This window comes from Psittacula echo, assembly GCF_963264785.1.
Source record: "Psittacula echo genome assembly, chromosome: 3".
In the NCBI taxonomy this organism is placed as follows: domain Eukaryota; kingdom Metazoa; phylum Chordata; class Aves; order Psittaciformes; family Psittacidae; genus Psittacula; species Psittacula echo.
In genome coordinates this window covers 33671302-33690564 of record NC_137736.1, presented here as the reverse complement: position 1 = coordinate 33690564, position 19263 = coordinate 33671302, and the positions used below count along the sequence as shown (strand labels likewise).

Sequence of the window (19263 nt, the reverse complement as noted above, 5' to 3'; positions counted from 1 at the left end):
CCATTTACTTTTTGTAGTAGACAGCATCTGTTTCTTCTCTGCTCTACCACATTCTCCATTAACTGTTGTTCACAGGATTTTTTACCACTCCTTCTTCATTTAAATTTCTTGGTGTTAGGATTTTCCTTCTTTCCATTTTCCTACTCAATGCAACTCTGTCTCACCGCAGCAGTATTAGTTTATTGTGAAGGATTTCTCCAGTTGTTCCTTTATCATTGTCCATTAAATTAATTCTTTCAGATGCTAAAAAAAAAATAAATCATATCCTGGATATAAGTGTCCCTGTGCCGTTTTTTTAACACAACTCTGAAACATAGTTCCTGTTTTCTTACCTTTAGTCTATTTCTTTCAATGTTTGTCAAATGTATGCAGCTCTTTACCTACTGTCATTTCTCTGCGTTTCTGAGACACCTCACTTTCTCTCTGGCTGTCACCTCCATCGATTTTTCTTCTTCAGTTCTCACTTCTTCAAAATCCTAAATGACACTGACCTTCTTTTCTACCCTTTGGATGTCTAATTCACACAGAGTACTTACATGTACTTTGTATCCTTTGATAGAGGACAAAACTATTTATGATGGGAAACGTGGCATAAGAAGCTAGAAAAGTAACAAAAGACAGAACACCATTTACCCATATAAATATGCAGTTCTTACAAAAGTCTTTCTCCCGTTCCTTTAGAATTAGGGAAGAGAACGATACAGAAATATGGTAAAATGCAGATTTTGAGGAAACAAAAAGACCTGGGATTGCTTTCTTATTACTTTGCAATTAGCCTTGCAAAACTATATTATTTACTGAGACAAAAGAATTCACAGCCTGAGAAAATTTGCAAGGCTAACTAAGGAAGTGGATGGGACGTGTGATTAAGACTGTTTTAACAAAACCTCTTCTTCTACCTTCAGTTTTACGGGAACCCTATACAGTCCGTGTGGAGGACCAGAAAGCCATGAGAGGCAATGTAGCAGTGTTCAAGTGCATTATCCCCTCCTCTGTGGAGGCATACATCACTGTTGTCTCATGGGAGAAAGACACAGTCTCGCTTGTCTCAGGTAGGATGTTATGGCTTTCTTTTCCAATTGGCAATGGCAGCTATGGTTCCTGGTTTTTTCCCCCAAATGCCTGAAGTTTATTTTGAGTTAATTATAGCTGAATGGTATGTCATTCTTCCAGTAATGTATTGCACATTAGCATTGCTGCACCCCTATGACTGTGTGTGACATGAAGGTTTCAGACAGCCCTGCTTTTTCTAGTATGCTTGAGGGGAAAATAGCATGTTTTTTTGTTTTATACCAGATAAAAACCAGCTTCCTGGTGCTGTGGCAATGGGTTCACGTTTTAACTTTAATAAGGAATGCCTGCATGCCAAAGAATTTTGAGTGTCATAAAGCATGTGTTGGGTTGTAGTTGTTTTTCAGTAGTAATATGTTACTCATGGATAAGAAGAAATCCTGAATTTAAATTTGATTGGTTATGTTTTAATGGGGTATGTAATCAATATTTATACTTTCATAACACTTAAAGCTGAAATATCTTCATAGATAAGTGTCTTAATAGATAATGCTGGAAGCTTAAACACACAGTAAACTGTGTTGTAAGCTGAACATATTGAAGTGAAACAATCTATTCTAAAGCAGTTATATGCATTAATCTATTTACTGACAAAGTGAGAAAATGTGAGGCATTGTTGAGGAAGTAGGGGGAATTCAGGCAAAGAATATCCGACATTTTAAAGTACAAACATTGTAAGAAATTCATGGGAGAAAGTATATGTGGGAAAAACATTTTCAGTATAGTAGATATCTAAATTATATATTACACACAGTGCAGCTGTTGTTACACATACAAGTGATTTATGTATGCAGAAATTTGAAATATATTGTTCCAGGATAATGCAGAATGGAAAAAAAGTAGTTTGAGTTATATATTGCTGAAGAGTATATTTTAAAATGTGTTTGTGTTTATGACCTTACAGTGTTTGAAAATGTGTTTATGCTTATCTGTATATTAATAACCTTTCCTTTCTGACAAATGTAGCATTGATGAAAATGGCTGTGTTTCTATATAACTCATTTATAGATTTTATTTCTCTTTGTGTTTTATTGATTCCTTACATAAGCTTGTTCTGGTTTTGAAATATAAATATATATATACATATATATATCAAATAACTTTCTAAGGATTTAGTAGATATTTAAGCACCATATAATTGATGATCAGTTGTCCTGCACTACTGGTGCATAGTTTAAGCTTCATAAATTCACTTTCTTGTTATGCTTTTGGAATTTATGTGGCATATTAGTTTTTTTCATTGAGTAACTTAAACCAAGTGTGTTTTCATTGAGAAGTCGATAATACCTGTATTTTAGGACTCACCAACACTTCAGCCAGTATAGTCAGGCCAGAGCTGTAATTAAATATGCAAATAAGCTTTCCATTATTCTGTATATAATGATACACAACTACGTTTAAAAGTATCTGAACTATGGTTAAGATTATCTAATGCAATAGTGGATGGATGTGTTTGCTTTATCTTAAAATAGGCTATTATATGATCCATATCGGTCTGTATGAGTGGAAAAGAATGTGTATGCTGGCAGGGTTATTATCTTAATATTTTTTAAAAGTTTATTCTTTCTGTATTATAAGAAAACATGCATATTTTCTCTTGTAAACATAGATTACATCCTCTCAATCTGATTTTTTTTAAACTTGAGCTTTAGTACCAATCACCTATGTGATATCTTTGAGTGGCTCAATCCTGCCCTTCACCCCAGATTAAGGGGTATAGGACACAGGTCTCTGTAACCCTTCTTTAGAAAAGAAATTGTGGCATTTTTACAGACTATCATGGCTGTTATTTTAAGATTATTTCGTTCTGGTTAGTCTATATTGATTTTAACCCCAAACTGATTTTCAACCCTGACTGTGGTATTGCAAATTTCAACACTTAAACGCCAGTTTTTAATTATCTCACAATCTCTTAATTCAACAGTTAGAAATCTAAGTGGAAATAAAACAGTTCATTAAAACTGGTGCTATTAAAAATATCAGTTTATCATATTGGATCACATCACAGAAAATATTTAGTTTCAGAGCTGAAATCATAGGTTAGATTACAGGTCACTGCTATCTGTCATGCAAGGGCAAAAGTGAGGCAGGAAAACATTGCTCCAGTTTAACCACAATGATTACAAGATTTGTTTGTTTGCCACTTATATGTTTTAACTGCTGCTTAATGGCGAGAGCATTTAAAAACAAGAACCCACGCATGTTTCATAAAACAGTTGCAATGAGTTTTACCCATAATCAATTTTGCAATAATCTGGCCATAAACTCAGATGGTAGATATTGATAAACCTGTCTTAGAATGCCAGTGCTGATGAATAGGATGCAGGACATAACACAACTATCGAGCTGTTTTCCACTAATGGTTGATGTTCTGAAGAAATGCATATGCTTGCCTGTATAGCCACTGCTAGTGTGGGTGTGGGTGGCTTTGTTGGTGGTGGTTTCTTTTATTGTGTGCTAGATCAGGTTCTTTGGTATGCTTGTTATCTCACCATTTAATATTGGAAAACATCAAGTTCTGATTAGTTTTATTTTTTTTTTCTTGTTTCTTAATATAATTAATTTATTGGTTACTCATTAACATCAACAAAAATGAGGGCCATCTTGAGGGAAAACCTCACTGTGAAAGAGCAAGCATACAAAAGGGTATGTACTTGGAGTGACGATTATCATGGTTTGAGGTGTATAAGGCTTTTTGTTGGAAACTGATAGTGTTTGCTTGAAAAGGAAAAAAAAGAAAAGAGAAGGAAGGAAGAGAAAGGAAAAAGGCAAGAACAACTTTTTGTTGAATTGATTTATCTGTTACAAATAGAAGACACAAATATCCTAGGAAGCTTACCCCTTACAGGAAGGAATGGGAGAACCCCTATGACAAGAAGCAGGGCAGCTTTTCACTGGAGAAGCTGTATAGGCAAGTGAAGCTTTCTTTTTTTTTTTTTTTTTTTTGAGTAAATATTTCATATACCTGTCCATCTGTAGTCTCTGATTACAGGAGTCTAATACTAATTTTGCTTACTAGGATAGAGAGATTTGTAGATGAACCAGAATCCTTTATGTCAGCTGCTACTGACATATCAGTATCAGTTCTTTTTTTTTATGAAAATTCAGCATTTTAATGAAAAGAGAAAAGTGCTTTTGCTTTTCTAATGTAAAAAAAATACCTACCTTTTTAGAAAGAGTGTTTAAGAGGTGTATTCCTTGATTAAGACAGTGAGAATTTTCTGCTGTTGTAGTATACTGTGTCCTGGACAAAACTGCTTTGTCTGTATGCTTAGCTCTCAGAGAACACAGTGATGTCCATAGTAATCAAAGTGTGCAATAAATATGGCTGGGCAAAAGTATCTTCTGTTTCCTGGCTGCAATTTTATGTCATGCCTCCAGGTTATTGTAAAGTAATTGGGAGTTGAAACATATTAAGACATATTGCTAAAGCATTTCCAAGGAGTGTCCAGATAGGTCAGACTCCCTGTTCAATAAAGGGGAGGGAGCCTGTGTTTGGAGCCAGAAATACTGAATTCTATGAAGTTTCTGTGTGCAAGGACAGCTGTGGACTGAAAATTTGTGCATGTGCTTGTCTGTCAGGGGGACAGCTAAATAATTGGGGTTGTGCTCCTACATTGTATCTTTCAATATGATAACATATCTGAGAACAAAAACCCTTTCTAGGGTGTCTTCTAGGGCCAAGGTACCCGAAAAAAGATTTCTAAAGCAAGGCAAAACCGATTATCAGGGAAAAGTAGAAAACCTTGACTTCCAACAATAAATACACAGAAATCTTTTCATACTGGAAAGAAATATTTTGAATAATAATTGATAGATGATGATTTTAGCCATCTCCACTAGATACAGCTGTGTTACAGACTAGTGATAGACAAGGACAGCAGCAAACCTCTGCAGTTGCCACATTTTATGCATTTGTAGCGGATTATCTTATTTGTGTACTTGTGTCATCTAGTAAAAGCAACCAAGCTTTCCAGTGGTGTGTGTCTTGCCTAATGATTTGTGAGAGGCTGGCAAAATAGAAGGACCAATGGTAACTCTGTGAAGTTTTAAGGGGCTCACAAAGTACAGGCTACTGCTGTATGGAGCTCTGCAGTTGTAACTTTAAGATCTCTTTTCTAAAGATCCTTCATTTCTGAATTGTTTATTGTCAGCTGACTTGAAACTGAGTCTGAAATTCGTTTGAATTGTAATAAGTAGTGTAATGATGAGCAACTGAATTATGTGCATGGTAATGATGTGCAGTTTTCTTTTGTATCAGTAACCAGCTTTTAACACATTTTCATTAGATGACACTGAACATAAAAGTTTAAATACTCCTAGAGTGTTGTATGACTGATAGCTGCATATGGCTTACTCAAAAGTCAAGATTTCTTTCCTCCTTACTGCTTTCCCTTACAAGCCATTCCCAAAGAAAGAGACTTTTTGAATAAGTTTTGAGCTGACCTTGCAACCTATTTTTGTAGGCCCTGCAGGACCGAAGAGTGCAGCAAGTATGCTGTTATAACAACAGCCATAAAACCAAGAAAAAATAGTATAGAAAAGCACCACAGTGCAAATTGTGCTCTTCCTCCTGTTGAGCAGCTATAAGGCAGACGGGAGGCTATTGCTTGGCTTGTAGTATTTCTTCTTCACATGCGGAACAGTGAAACTGGACTAGAAGGGAAGGTAAAGGCAATGTAACTGCTGATTCTATTCTACATAGGTGAAAGCAAAGAGTAGAATCTGTTCGTATATTAATTAGCCCATGAGAGAGCAAAGAGTTGGTGTGGTTATAGGGGAAGAAGGACAGAAAGGGATTATTAAAAATAAAGGTCAGTGTAAAGTATCAGCAAAGACACAGAAAAGAAGAGAACGAAGTGCAGATGAATACAAAATTAAAGCTGAAGAATTAAGTGCGGTCTGTCACTACATACTGTACTGTTATGAATGCCTTTTATCTTGATGCTGGTAACTATGAGGGATTTTGAGTTTTTCCATATATCTGAATGGAAAGCTTAGTGCCGAGAGCAGGATCATGAATAGGTTCATGCCCTGACCTTTGTGAATTTCCATTTTCCTGCCTCAAAACATACCATGCAAAAATCTGATTTATACATGTGACTGCTTAAAAAAAGGTGGAAAAGCATATAGATGGATAATAATGACTGTGCATAATGGCATATTTAAATCTGCACTGGAACAATAGCAGCTTTGAGGGAAAGGTGTGTAAGCATGAACAGAACATGGTTCCCTGAAGGACTGTGATTGATGTGCAGATGGCAGCTGATAAGCCTTCAAGCCAGCGTACTTTCATCCAGAAATTAAGTACACTGGACCATGGCTTGAGAAGTGTCACTGATGTACAATGATCTACATTTGATGTAATGAATTACATTATTTATTTACACACAGTTCCTCGAGTCTTGCCTTTAAAATGCTCCAGGGCTCTTGGATCTTTTTCTGTGCAAAGAGTTTTCCTGAACTGCTGTGCTTGATGGTAAGCAGTCAATGTTTGCCAGTAGTTATCATGTGGTGGGATCTAATATATAGCGCTGCATTTTTTTGTTTGTTCTGGGGCTTGGAGATTACAGCAGTGTTCAGTTTACACAGAGTGATCACTATTTTTTCAACCATGAGGTTTGTACATAGTAGAAAAAACCCCATCTCTCTCTTTATGGAAAGTGGTCATGTGTGCAGAGTCCCATGTTCAGAATTAGATTATTGCTAATGATCACAGGGATTAAGTCCAGCCATTTGATAGAGTCTGTGTCTAGTAGAGATGAGCTATGATCTTTCTTGTTTTGGTTTGATGTCAGGGGTTAATCATGGTTGCCAAACAGCAGGCATTCAGCAGACACTTAACCTAGGCCACTGAATGGTTTAGATGAAAGATTTTTCCCGACTCCATGTAGAGTGGGATGAAGCATCTTTTATGCTTAAATATTAGCAATATATATAAAATACAAACATTCTGAATGTAAACTACTTTCTACCAGAAAGATGCCAGAGAGATTTAATTCTGCTATTTAGAGTTGTGACAGCACACAGAAAGTAAAGCAGTCAGACCCTTAGATCTGCTGAGCTTCCTTGACTGCCTGGAAAGCAAATGCAAGTAGTGTTCAGCAGTGCTCAGGTCAGGCTGTAGGCTTGCTGTTACAGTAATGTGTTTTTGAAGCTTCTTGAAGGCACGGAAAGTGCATCTCCAAAGACAATATATTGCTTCCTCACTTTCTTTTTCAACAAGGTTATTTTCCCAAGGGAGCTAGGAAAAAGTAATTTACTACATTATTTAGGAAATGTCTAGCACCTGCATTTTTTCTTAGAGCACTGTTCTTTTAAGAGAAGAGGGCGACTTATAACTCTAGAAAGTGGAGATGGTAAAAGCTTAGCAGACCCTGCTTGTGCAAACGTTTTTGACACTTTCCTTTGCTTCACTGTAAACTAAAACTGTAACTGAGTAAGGCAACGGACTTAAACCTGCTCATTGGCGGACCTTTCCTCTGGCTACTCTGCAGCCTGTGCTCCATGTTTGCTTCCTATTCCATTACACTGGAGTATTTTAATCAGGTGAATCATTCTAAAATAGTGGTTGTGGGATTGGTAGGATTAGATGCAAGGATTTCAGCAGCTTTTGGGAGACAGGTGTTGTTCACTGTTCAAGGCAGGGACTTGAAGGGATGAAGATAGAAAGCATCTGATCCATATGTCAAATTTTGATAGCACAGAGAAAAGTGAGCAACGCGATTGCAGGCAAAGGAGTGGTTTCTGATAATTTAACAAGCACAGGGAAGCATGCATATGAAATAGCGATATTAATATCAGAGAGACTGTCATTTTTCTGTAGAGGGATCTTGCAGATTTTCCTCAGCATGACTGGATATTTCAGCTGCTCTGAGGATGTAGAACATCAGTGGCTGTTTGTGAGAGATGGAGGAGAAAAATGTATTTGAATGGGGTACCTTGGTGTTTAAAGTGTATGAAGCCAAATCACTTCATCCAACAGTTTTAATACTAATAGGATTCACAAATAGTAGCAGTGTTTTTGGCATTTCAGTAATGAAGTGTGTCTAGGAGACAAGTGTATCATAATATTTTTCCCCTCTGTTGCTGCTCTGTTTTGGACAGTCCTCCATTTCCATCAATTGGTGGCATCCTTTCCTTCTACTCACATTAAAACTGAACAAAAAAACCCACAACAACCCCACAGTCCTATTTATCTTTCTTTTTTTTTTTTTTATCCTTTCCCCCCACTTTTTTTTTTTCCCTCTCTACTTACACAATTAAAGCACATGAAAAACTTTATTAGATTCAAGCCCTCTTCAGAATTGCTGCTTGCAGTCTTGTGAATTAAAGAATGAGAGAGGAGAAGGACATTGTAACTCTGCTTCCAGCGTTAAGGCTTCAAATATTTTTTTTTTTTTTAAATATATGCCTTTCTCTGCCTTTCTATAACCATGAGTGTGTGCATACAGATACACACACATATACATATATATGAGCATCTATCACATCTCCATATGGGCCTGAGGGTCTGTAGGACCATGCATAACATTATCCAGTCTGATGCCCTAACTGTTCTATTTTACCACCTTGTGATTGATGTTGCCATTCATGAAAAGTTTTCTTTCAGCATGGTTGACTTCAGTGGCACAGTGAAGTCTCTCACCGAAAGTATCTGTTTCACGTTCTTTTCTTTCAAGATGTACCTGAAATTTCTTCCATTTTTCTGGGGTGAATCCCTTTTTACCATCTGGCCGGTTACTTCTAGCCCCCTCAGCTCCTGTGACATTAATTCACTCCAGGTTTTGTGAAGCCATCAAATAAATATAGCCTGCATTTTAATTAGGTTGATGTTTACCAGATCTTTATTAAAGTTGAAATAAGGGCAGACTGACTGTTAACCTTCACAGGTGTTCGCTCAACATTTTTCTATTTTGTCTTTGCTCTTTCTTTGCATTTCTTCAGGCAGTTTTTGGTTCAAATATATTTTCTTGAATTAAGTAGCTCTTTGCAAATTTTTTATGCCTTTGTTTTGTTATGCATGATTTTTGGGAGTCTGATTTGTCATCAGCACAGCACAGTGCTATCAGATTTGGTATGAAGAAGGGCTAGGAGCACAGACATACTTAGGTGATTCACTGTGCTGGTTTTAGGTCTAAGTTTGTTATTTATTTTAATTTTTACTTTTTTAAACAGTGATCATAGCATCGTTTCCATCCTTGCAAAACTGCTGTTAAGTGGCTTGTCACCTTCCTGAATGGCAGCGAACAAGTAGATGACCATATTAAGCACTGTATGCTTGAGGTTTCCCATCAAAACTCGATCTAACCTGAGCAAACAGCCAAAGAGCTCTGACAGTTTTGTCTGACAGACAAAATTGATGCATGAGATACATTTTAATGAGTGTGTGCCTTTTACCCAGAATGCTTTATACCCTGCAGATTTTGCCTGTGTACATGATTTAGTTGCACTTGAGAGAGGTAGAATGTCAAAACTGCCACCAGCTGTGATTTTTTGGTTATTTTTAATTCATCAAGGAAATACAGGTACCAATCAGAAGAAACAGAGAAACAGTATTTTCCAGTGTTGTGTGTTGTACTAGTTAACTGATTTCAACTAAAACATTATTATGGAGTACAGTGCTATTAAGTAGATAAACCCATTTTTTAGGGCTGTAGATGTAGATGTAGATGTAGGCTGTAGATGGCCATACAGATGCTCACTTGATTTATCTTCCCTGTTGAGAGTCCATTTTTTAATTGAAGGCTCATTAGAAGAGTTGCTCATTAAAAAGAATTGGAAGTACCTATCTGGTAAAGCTTTGTTTCATTTACAGTGACATCAGTGTTGTATCTCCATTGCTTCACCTGGGTTGCTAAATTGTATCAGCATATTCTGATTGCATGCCCATTTTCTTTTTGGAGGAAGGTTACAGTGAAGGCCAGGTGATCTTTGAGTTATAATCCAGTGATTTATTTAAAGCCTGTGATCTGGTGTGTGAGCTGGAGCTGTGTAACTGCACAGGGGTGGATACTCTGTCCTGCTGCAGGAAGGCAACAGATGCAAAGGCTAAACATTTAATGTTATAGGGAGTTACTGTAGCAAAATCTCTGGTTTTGCTAGAAAACTTTCAGCTAATGAATTTCTTATAAAAGTGAGAGTACAGGAGAAGAAAGATTGAATGGTTTAGTTATTCTCTCCCACCATCAAAATCACATTATAATTGCAATTACAGATATTTTTCACAGTAAAAATAGGTTACCAGTTTGTTATTTCATGTTTGTTTGGTTTGAAATAAGCTCTGCACTCTCATGCTGTTGGTGCTGAATGAGTTGAAATATTCACTGCAGGCCATGGAGACCAAGATGATTCCGTGCTTTCAATGGGCAGAGGATTGTGATCCACACAGACCTGTCAACAAAAGCAGGTCAGCAGGATTGAGCAGCGAAAAAAGAAATAATCAAGAAATCTTTGAATTAATCATGCAGCTGCCAGACAGAATTATGGCTGCATGAAATGAAGGATGTAGGTATATATCTATGGCAACTTATCCTCCTCTACCTCATTGTGTCCTTTTCTTCTTCTGTAAGTGTTCTTTCCCCTACTGCTATCTGAACAGCTATGTATTTACTCAGATACTTTCATGCGATACTCAGCATTCATTTTTAAGGTAGCTAATTCAATACAGATCACAGAAATCACTCTTACTTTTGTCTCTCCGCATTGTCACTTTTCTCACTGCCTGTTGTGTGCACTCAATATGAATTAATACAGGAATTTCACCTCCCCATAAAAGTAAGATTGCACATCCTGTGCAGTGAATTGGACTGAAATCAACTGCTGCTTCAGTGAGCAGAGGAGTTAAAAATTCATGGCAGTGCTGCTGACATCTCAGGTGAGAGGCTGTCCTTGCTGAGCCCTTCTGCAGCAGCACAGCTGGGGGATGAGCCCAGACCTGAACAGGGCTAAACCACACAATCTGGGCCAGATCCTGTTCCCCAGGGCTGATTCCTATCTGTGCCTCACAGGCAGATGCTGTCAGTAAACATCACTACCAAGAGGGAGTGCTTCACACCCAAAGTTGGACAGCAATCAGATGCAACCATGAAGAACTAAAAGGGCAGCTCAAGAGGGACACTAGAGATATGCTTGAGAGGACTGTGTGAAATTATAAAGAGGTGTATTCTGTGTATCTCTCTGTGGTTTCAGTTCTATGTTTTTGTTTTGTTCTCTCCTTCTCCTTAGAAGGATTTATCCTTCATTGTAGCACCCTGGAGGGATTATTCTGTATAGCTTCTCCTTGCAAAACTTGAGTGGTTTACTGCTTCTCTGCTTCTGGGTCTGGTAGTGAGGAAGGATGGTAAAATTAATGCTTCAGAGTCTTTAGATTTTATTCTGCTCTGAAGATGATGCAGAGGTCCCTTCTCTGTGCCCATCTTAACTCTACAGCTGCAGAACTTGGTTGTGCACCATGAAAATAATATTTCCTTGGCTCTCTGCCCAGGGATCAAGTCTGGCTCTCTTCCAGTTAGGCAACAGCCCAGGACTGGATGCTCACTTGCACTGCAAATTCAAATTCATTTTCCTCTTTTATCCATGGCTTTCTTTGCAAATAGGTAGTGATATTCATAAAATCCCCGAGAACAATTACCCTGCTACTTGTGGAAGGTCAGGGCAAGCTCTGTTCAGGGATTATGTATTCCAGCAGGGAAAACAGAGCTGACACACAGCACTCTTGTTTTTCAATTGCATGCTTAGGGATTTTTTTTTTTTTTTCCTGAATGTTTTTCCCCTTTCTCCATTAAAACAGAGAATTAAATTCCTGACACACTCAGAAAATACATTTGGGTTCCGCTGTGGAGCTGATTTTTAAAATTTTAAACTAATGAAGAGATAAAAAGAATATAAGGTTCTAGAGGCAGATTTTTCTTTTTTTTTTACTACCCTCCCTTTGTAAAACATCCTACTCAACTGCATCTAGACAAAAACCAGTTTTTAGTAAATCCATGTTTTATTCTTTAAAGACTCACAACCCATAAAGAAGTAACGTCTTTTATTCTCCTGATACTTTTCTTGCAACTTATCCTCTAAGCAATACTTGAGTGATAATGATGGCAAAAAATATTTGCTCTGTTTCTGAGGCTAACATTTGTTTTGTGCCGGTAGAAGTGTTTTGTCTGTACTGAGGACTGGGAATCATTCCTTTTACTCCATTTTCCCTTCCTGTTTTTCACAAAACACTGACAAAAAAGACATTTGTTGAAGGAGTATTTCTAAGACAAAAAAGAACAAAGGGCATCAACTGAAATGCTAAAAATAACTATATGGAAATACACAACTATACTGTATATTTAAGGGATTAGTTTTACTTACAAAATAGTATGCAGATTAAAAAAAAATAAAGCTATATAGACATATTCTGTGCAAATAAATTCTTATTATAGTCCGTGTGTTATGAAAACAAAACATTTGTGTAAAATAAGTTGTTGATATGAAATTTCATGAGAGTGCAAGAGTCTCAACAAGCATAACAATTTTTACATGTATGAGCAACATAATTTAAAATCTTTTGAGATTATAATGTATTTATCAGAAATCTTTTGCAATTCATTCTAAATTATAATAAAATATGGTAGCAGCTCCTATTGTGAGGGGAGATGTTTTGAAAAAGAAAATAGTGGGGAAAAAAAAAACAACAGGAAAACCCAAATACTAACAATGTTCTGTGTTTATATGTGGAAGTCTTATGAAAGAATCCAGAAAAGGACAGGGATTAATCATATGCATACTACTTTTTGTTCTGCTAAAATGTTTTTTGAATTAATAAATGTACTGGGTATCTTAAAATCTTTTTTGCTGAAAGCAAATAAGACATGGGTTTTCTTGCAAAAATTCAGTTAAGAACAAGAGAAGCAAACCTGATTTTCTTTTCAAAGTGGACATTTGTGACTTGCTGAAAAGCAATTTCAGGGCTGGGAAGCAAAAGCGCACCCATAAATAAGAAGTGATAGGATAATGCATACTGTGTCGTAGCATTCATTCAGCACTTTTATAGAATGAATGAGAAAAAGAGAACCCCTCTAAATGTCAGCGGCCCAACAAGATTTTGTGAGATGCTGTGTACATTTTCGAAAAGGATTTAAGAAAAAGAAGTTATTCACTGGATTTTTCTTTCCTTTACTTTCATGTCTTCTCCTTCCTTGCATGAGCTCTATTTGATTGTAATTCTTTGCTTGCTTATCAATAGTTGTTCACAGCACTTTCTAGAGCTGATTTTTTTTTTTTTTTTCTTTTTTTGAGTTAGGTATCTCAAACTCTGTAGAAAATCTGGGAAACCCTTATTCCTGCCTATTTTGACATCTCTTTTCCTTTATGAGAAACCCTAAGCCCCTTTCAGTTAGTTAGAATTATTACCCTCATTTTACAAAGAGGGAAACTGAAAAACAAAGAAGTTTCAAGATTTGCTGTTTCTCATTAAGGCTGCTGCAAGCACTCGGGGAGGATCTCCTATAACATAGTCCTATACTTGCATCCAAGCTTCTTGCTTGGAAGAAATCTGTTTCTTCCAAGTACTGAAATAGGAAAAGGCACAGATCAAGTGTGAAGGAGGTTTAGAAGTCCTTGTTAATTTGGTGGAAGTGTTTTATATCCTCATTAATAAACCCAATACTGTATGCACTCCGCAGTTCAGATTTCTGTTTATGGAGTGCTTATTGCCTTGGACTGCAGCTCTCTGTGTGAGGACATAGAAGGTGAAACTCAGTGGGAGAGGTGTGTTTGGAAAGCATTACTTATAACTGTAGTCAGCTAAAAGAAGATGAAATGTTTTGCCTTTGCTGTGTCACTTTCATTTAGATTTATTTTCTTACTATGTCTGATACCAAATAACAAATTGTTGGAAGGAAACCACAGGAACATAAGACCATAAAATAAATGCCTTAAATTTGTAAAAAAAAAAAAAAAAAAAAGAAGTGGGAGGTGAGGGAGAACCCCCACCAACTTTGTGTGGTTTTACTCAACAAAAATTGTGTTTAAAATCAAGAATCTCTTCCTGCTTCCTGTCTCAAGATACTTTTTTTTCCTCTCATGATTCCTGTTATTTGTAGGAGACTTGTGTATTTGAATCAGCTGGGCATTTCTTTTTTTCCTGTCAATTACTTTGTTAGGAAAAATGTGCACTTGCTTTGGCTGAAAATGATGTCTTCCTATTTCCTATTGAAAAAGTCATGTTTCAGCCAAAAGAAATAAATGGAAATCTGAAAGGGATGCAGAAAAGCCAGAACTTTTCCTTTTCAGTATTTTCAAAATGAAGCATTTTGCTGTTTCATTTTGAAGACTGTTTGAAAACTGCTCATGTATTTTTATAGGAAAACAAAATAATCTTAGGATAAATAAATTGCATGGGTTTTGGTTGATCATTTGGTTCCATAATCAATCTTTGCAGTGTTTTTTGATGTGCTTCTTATTTTTCATTTTCCTCTACAAATTCCTATTTTGGGAAAAGGAGTAGTGAATATTTTGAGTTAATTATCATATGGATACTAGCAAACTCCTCCATAACAACCACATAGGATACTTTCTGTGAAACAAAATTGCCAGAGTTCAGAAAAAAAATTGTGTATAGCTATTTAACTGCATCATTTATCTGAGATGCTCTTCTTAAGTAAAATCAATGCTATTTTTGCATTTCCCTAATGGGAACCTATTAAGCTAAGTACACAGGCATTTTTAACCTCAGACACATTGCAGGGGCAAGTCAGTACTGGATTCAATCCAGCGTATTAATGAGGAGCATGAAAATAGATGATCCTGTGCCTGGGTGGCTTGGTTACTGGATTTGGAAGTACTTTGTTGTTGCACTGTGTCACATTGAGATTCTAATCTAGGGGATAGTTTAAGTACTTCCCTCTTTAATACTCCACCTAGTATCTCTTTGCCTACTTGACAGTTATTATGGAGCATCTTTTAATGCTTCTGTTCAGAATTCTTGGCTTTTGGAGTTCTTAGGTGCCAATAAAAAAAAAAAAAAAAAAAAAAATGGAGTTGAAACTTGGCTTCAAATTTCTTTAATTTGAATGGTGAACAATCTGTTAGGCCACTGAAGGTCTACTGGCTTTAAAGTCAATATAGATGCAAACAGCAAAGCAGTCTAGGCAAGTCTGGCTGTATAAGTGAATACCATGTGAACAGAACACAGAGAAACTTGAAGAGCAGAGAAAGAAGTAGTGATTTAGATTTGTTCTGATTTGGGAAGCAGCTTTTTAGAACAAGGAATAGAGTGATCACGTTCAGAATGGAACAGTACCAAAATGTGTGGAAAAGATACAAGCCAATATCCTGCTAGCAAAAATAACGTGACTTCATGCTTCTCACACTGAAATAAGTATCCCATTAGTTTTCTGTTACCTCAGAAACATTAGAAAGACACTGAGGAGAAATCACTTAGTCCAGGTCTCAGCATAACCAGCTGCCTCTGACACAGTCCAAGTATGTCCATCTGTTCCCAAAAGAAAAGAGAATGATTCTCTCTACTTCCAAAACATCAGGGATGAGGTCAAACTACAAGTGTTGGGGGCTCAAAGGAGTAGGGGATTCAAATGCAGTTGTTTTTCAGTTAAAACATTTTCACTGAAAACTTTCAGGTTTAACATTTCACATTTTCTCACTTTAAAAATATTTCGCACTTCCTTTCTCTCTCCTCTCCCACAGTGTCATATTAGCTTTTTGTTAGCTAGAAGTCTGAATTTAAGCAAAGTTACTGTTGTAACACCACCCCACCCTATGCCCCCTAATTAAGGTTTTTTTTTAAAAATTGCATGTCTGCAAATGGGAAAAGTTGTGAAAGAGAAGGGGTAGGAAGAAGAAACTACACACACATTCCATAGCAGTCAGTAACTGAAAGCTGGAGCTGAAACTTGGAATGAAATCACTGGTATCCAAATTATCTCCCCTTTTGGGTGTATCTTGTGACTGGGAGAGAGAGAATGAGGAGCAATGCTGAGGAGGCCTTCCTCTGAATTTTTTCATTTGCTGAACTTTGTTGTTGCTCGGTGGTGTCAGTTTGTGCTTTCTGGGTCTAATTATTTGGGAAGTCTTTGGCTTCTACACTATGTTAGAATTCCTAGGCAAAGAGATTAGTATGCCATTCCCAATCACCTTAGCACTTTGGGATAGAGAAGGAGCTAAACATGAGACTGTCTCATTTTTTGTCAACTTTTCACACAAAGTGGCCAACATATGTTTAAAAATTACTAAAATAATAAAATTCAGTTAAAATATGCTGAAACTAGTACACCCCCTCAAAATATTGCATTGCTTAAACAGCATAGACTCAAGCGATTGAGTCATGAGCTGTGTTAAAGCACCCAGCAAAGCTTTGAATCAGCTTTTTAACCTGCTGCTCTGTTGATGAATGAATGTATTTCATCAATAGGGCTCAAACTGATAAAATATATTGGTTTACTCTTCCTCTGATCATTATGACCCCTATCATTTGGAAAAGTTGTTAACACTGTTACTGTTATTTGTAGGGCTCTAGTTAGCCAGATTGGAAATCTGGCTATTTATTTAGGGGTAAAAGGTGTTTAACATCACTAAGTGTAAGAAATGTACTAGATACTCATATGAAGCTCTGCCTATTGATCACTGTAAACCAAGAACCAGCAGTGAGATAAAAGCAGGTTCCAGCTATTGCTGCACTGTGTACTTCTTCAAGCACATATGCTCCCACGCTCTTCAGAAAGAACAGAGGAGTGTCTCCACTTGTTCTTCAAAAGGTTTCTTCAGCTGCCCCCTGGCAACTGGAGGTTTGGCCCTTCAGAAATGGTTAGCCCAGGACTCCAGAGAAGACACCACAAGGAGTCATAAGGAGTTCATATGACTCAGGCCATAGATCTGCAGTGGGATGCCTGATGTGTGTTTGATCTGTGTTCTGATTTATGTTTTTTTATGCAGCTCTGGCTCATGCAGGCAGGGAGCTGAAGTGGCTGCAAAGAGCTCACCCTCAAAAAGTTTATGGCCTGTTGTCTTCATGGGCCTAATGTGATAAATATAGGGCTTGCACTCTGTTTTGCCATATAGGGTGATGGCTATGTGAGGAGTGTTAAATTTGAATATGGGAGTAATTTATGGATAGCAACATGACATTTGTTCTGCAGCCTTGGGAATGGTCTACCATCCTTGAAGGAGTGTTTACCTGTGACACAGCCACTCTAGAACTCCTTCAACAACCACAGGCAGTGGTGGAAAAGGCAAGGGGAGCTGGATGTGTTTTGCCATCTGTTACAGCTGACTACTTGCTTCCCACTATCCTGCCCAATAACTTTTTCACCCTGGCATTAAGTGGCGTTTCATCTAAAAATACCTTTTTTTTTTTTTTTTATGGAATCTTTTTCAGTGACTACTTTATGATGATTTCAGTTGAAGCCTGCATCTCTGAGCATCCGGCTAAACTTTGGGAAACGCCTCTATAATACAGAGAGCAAAGCAATGGACTAAATTTCAGTGACAAGGTTTACCAGTGCTAATGATAGTAGGCACAATTGGCTGAAAAGCCCTTCAATGGACTATCTGTAGCTCAATTAAGCAATATTTAACATTGCCTTCAAAATGGCATTGGATAAAACTGGTTTTCTTGGGCTCTTGTCAAGATTTAGAATAGCTCTGGATCTACCAGCTTTCCTGGGTTCATGTTGTGAGCTCTGTCAGACACCTCCACTCTTTGGCTCCCATGTAACAACAGTGGACATGACTCAGTTTTTCTAAAAATAAGCAGACTTTTGCATTTGATCTGTTGTAATTAAAAAGGTGGCTGTAAAGTTATCTTAGAACACTTAAAGATTAAAAGTAGTCAGTCCCCTTCCTCCTCCCACTTGGACACCAGTGCAGATAACTCCTTGGATGTATAAAATGTTGAATTTGCAGAAACATGCAAAAGTTTTGATAAATCACAAGCATCTTTCTGTGGCTCAAAGCATATTAGAATGTCACAGTGAAGCAAATCAGCATTCTCAGTCTTTATTCCTGGCTTTTGCAAACTATGGAGAAAACAGATAATTACGTCTAGGAATTAGGAGAGTCAGAATATTGCTGTACAGCGGTGAGCAATTAATGATATTTATCTCTCACATAAGGCTATACACTTTTCCTATATAAATCTCTTCTTTTGCAGTACATAGTAATTCAGTAACTGCTATCTCCATTTTCCACACACAGAAACTGAAACTCTGCATGAGCATGAGGAAAACATCAAATCTGCTTCAAAGTTTTTGCTAGACTTTGAGTTCTGTATGTAGGCAACATCTAGGTCTCCACTGCACAAAATTTAGGCCACATATTCATAATGGTTCTCTTGCTAAGTCTGTGATTTTTGCTTGATTTTATAGAGATCTCTTGATTTTTGCCTCTGTTGAGATTTTACTTTGAATACTGTAAGACACGAAAAAGTAAGAAACCACCTATTTTATGTCATTTGCTGCCACCTATAAATTCTGTCAATATTTATTCGTCTACATAAACACTTCAAAATTATAAGCAAAGCAAGGAATTATAAAACAGAAGCTTAACTGAGGGGAGGAGGAAGTGGGTAAATTAAGGAAAAAAAAGAGTTGTACTATTATTTTCATATTTCTTTTTTGACTTGAAAAATGTCAAACATACATTTCAAGGTTTTGTGAGCACACTGTAGAAAAATCCTCAGCTCTTTTAGAAAAGGGTAACTTTTATGTTTTGTCAGCACTGTACTGTCTAAAGATGAATAAACACTTGTTCCTTGTAACTTCGCTTAGCTGTAGCCTAAAACCTGATTTAGAAAACAGTAGATTGAGAAAGACAAGCTGGAAACCATTTAAGATATTTGGATTAGGATTTTTGGCAGGAAGCTCTTCTTTACATACTTGCATTAAAAAAAAAAAAATACTCATAGTACCTAAAATAAACAAGAGAGGTATTATTTTACAAGGCAGAAAAGAGTAACTTGCAGTGTAACTGATCTCCCTATATATAGGTTGGGGTTTTTTTAATCAGCACTGACCTTTTCAATTGGTTGTCTATGATTTAGAGAAGGAGGACCTTTGAAAGACCACAGACACCCATGATTTAAGAGACTTAAATGACTTATATTTATAAAAACAATCACTTTACAATACTATTTGAAAGAGTTGCAGCATAAACAGAAAGCCATGATTTAAACTTTTTGCAAAATGGTAAACA

General features: G+C 36.9%; 1 protein-coding gene across 1 annotated transcript in view; it reads left to right on the top strand.

Annotated features, from left to right (window-relative positions):
- Nucleotides 1-19263, top strand: part of DSCAM (DS cell adhesion molecule) — a gene marked incomplete at both ends in the record, with an annotated part of 460903 nt that overhangs the window by 72252 nt on the left and 369388 nt on the right. The window contains one exon of the mRNA XM_080612812.1: nucleotides 906-1052. Coding sequence (XP_080468938.1) covers nucleotides 906-1052 — 147 coding nt within the window. The remainder of the gene's footprint in view (nucleotides 1-905; nucleotides 1053-19263) is intronic.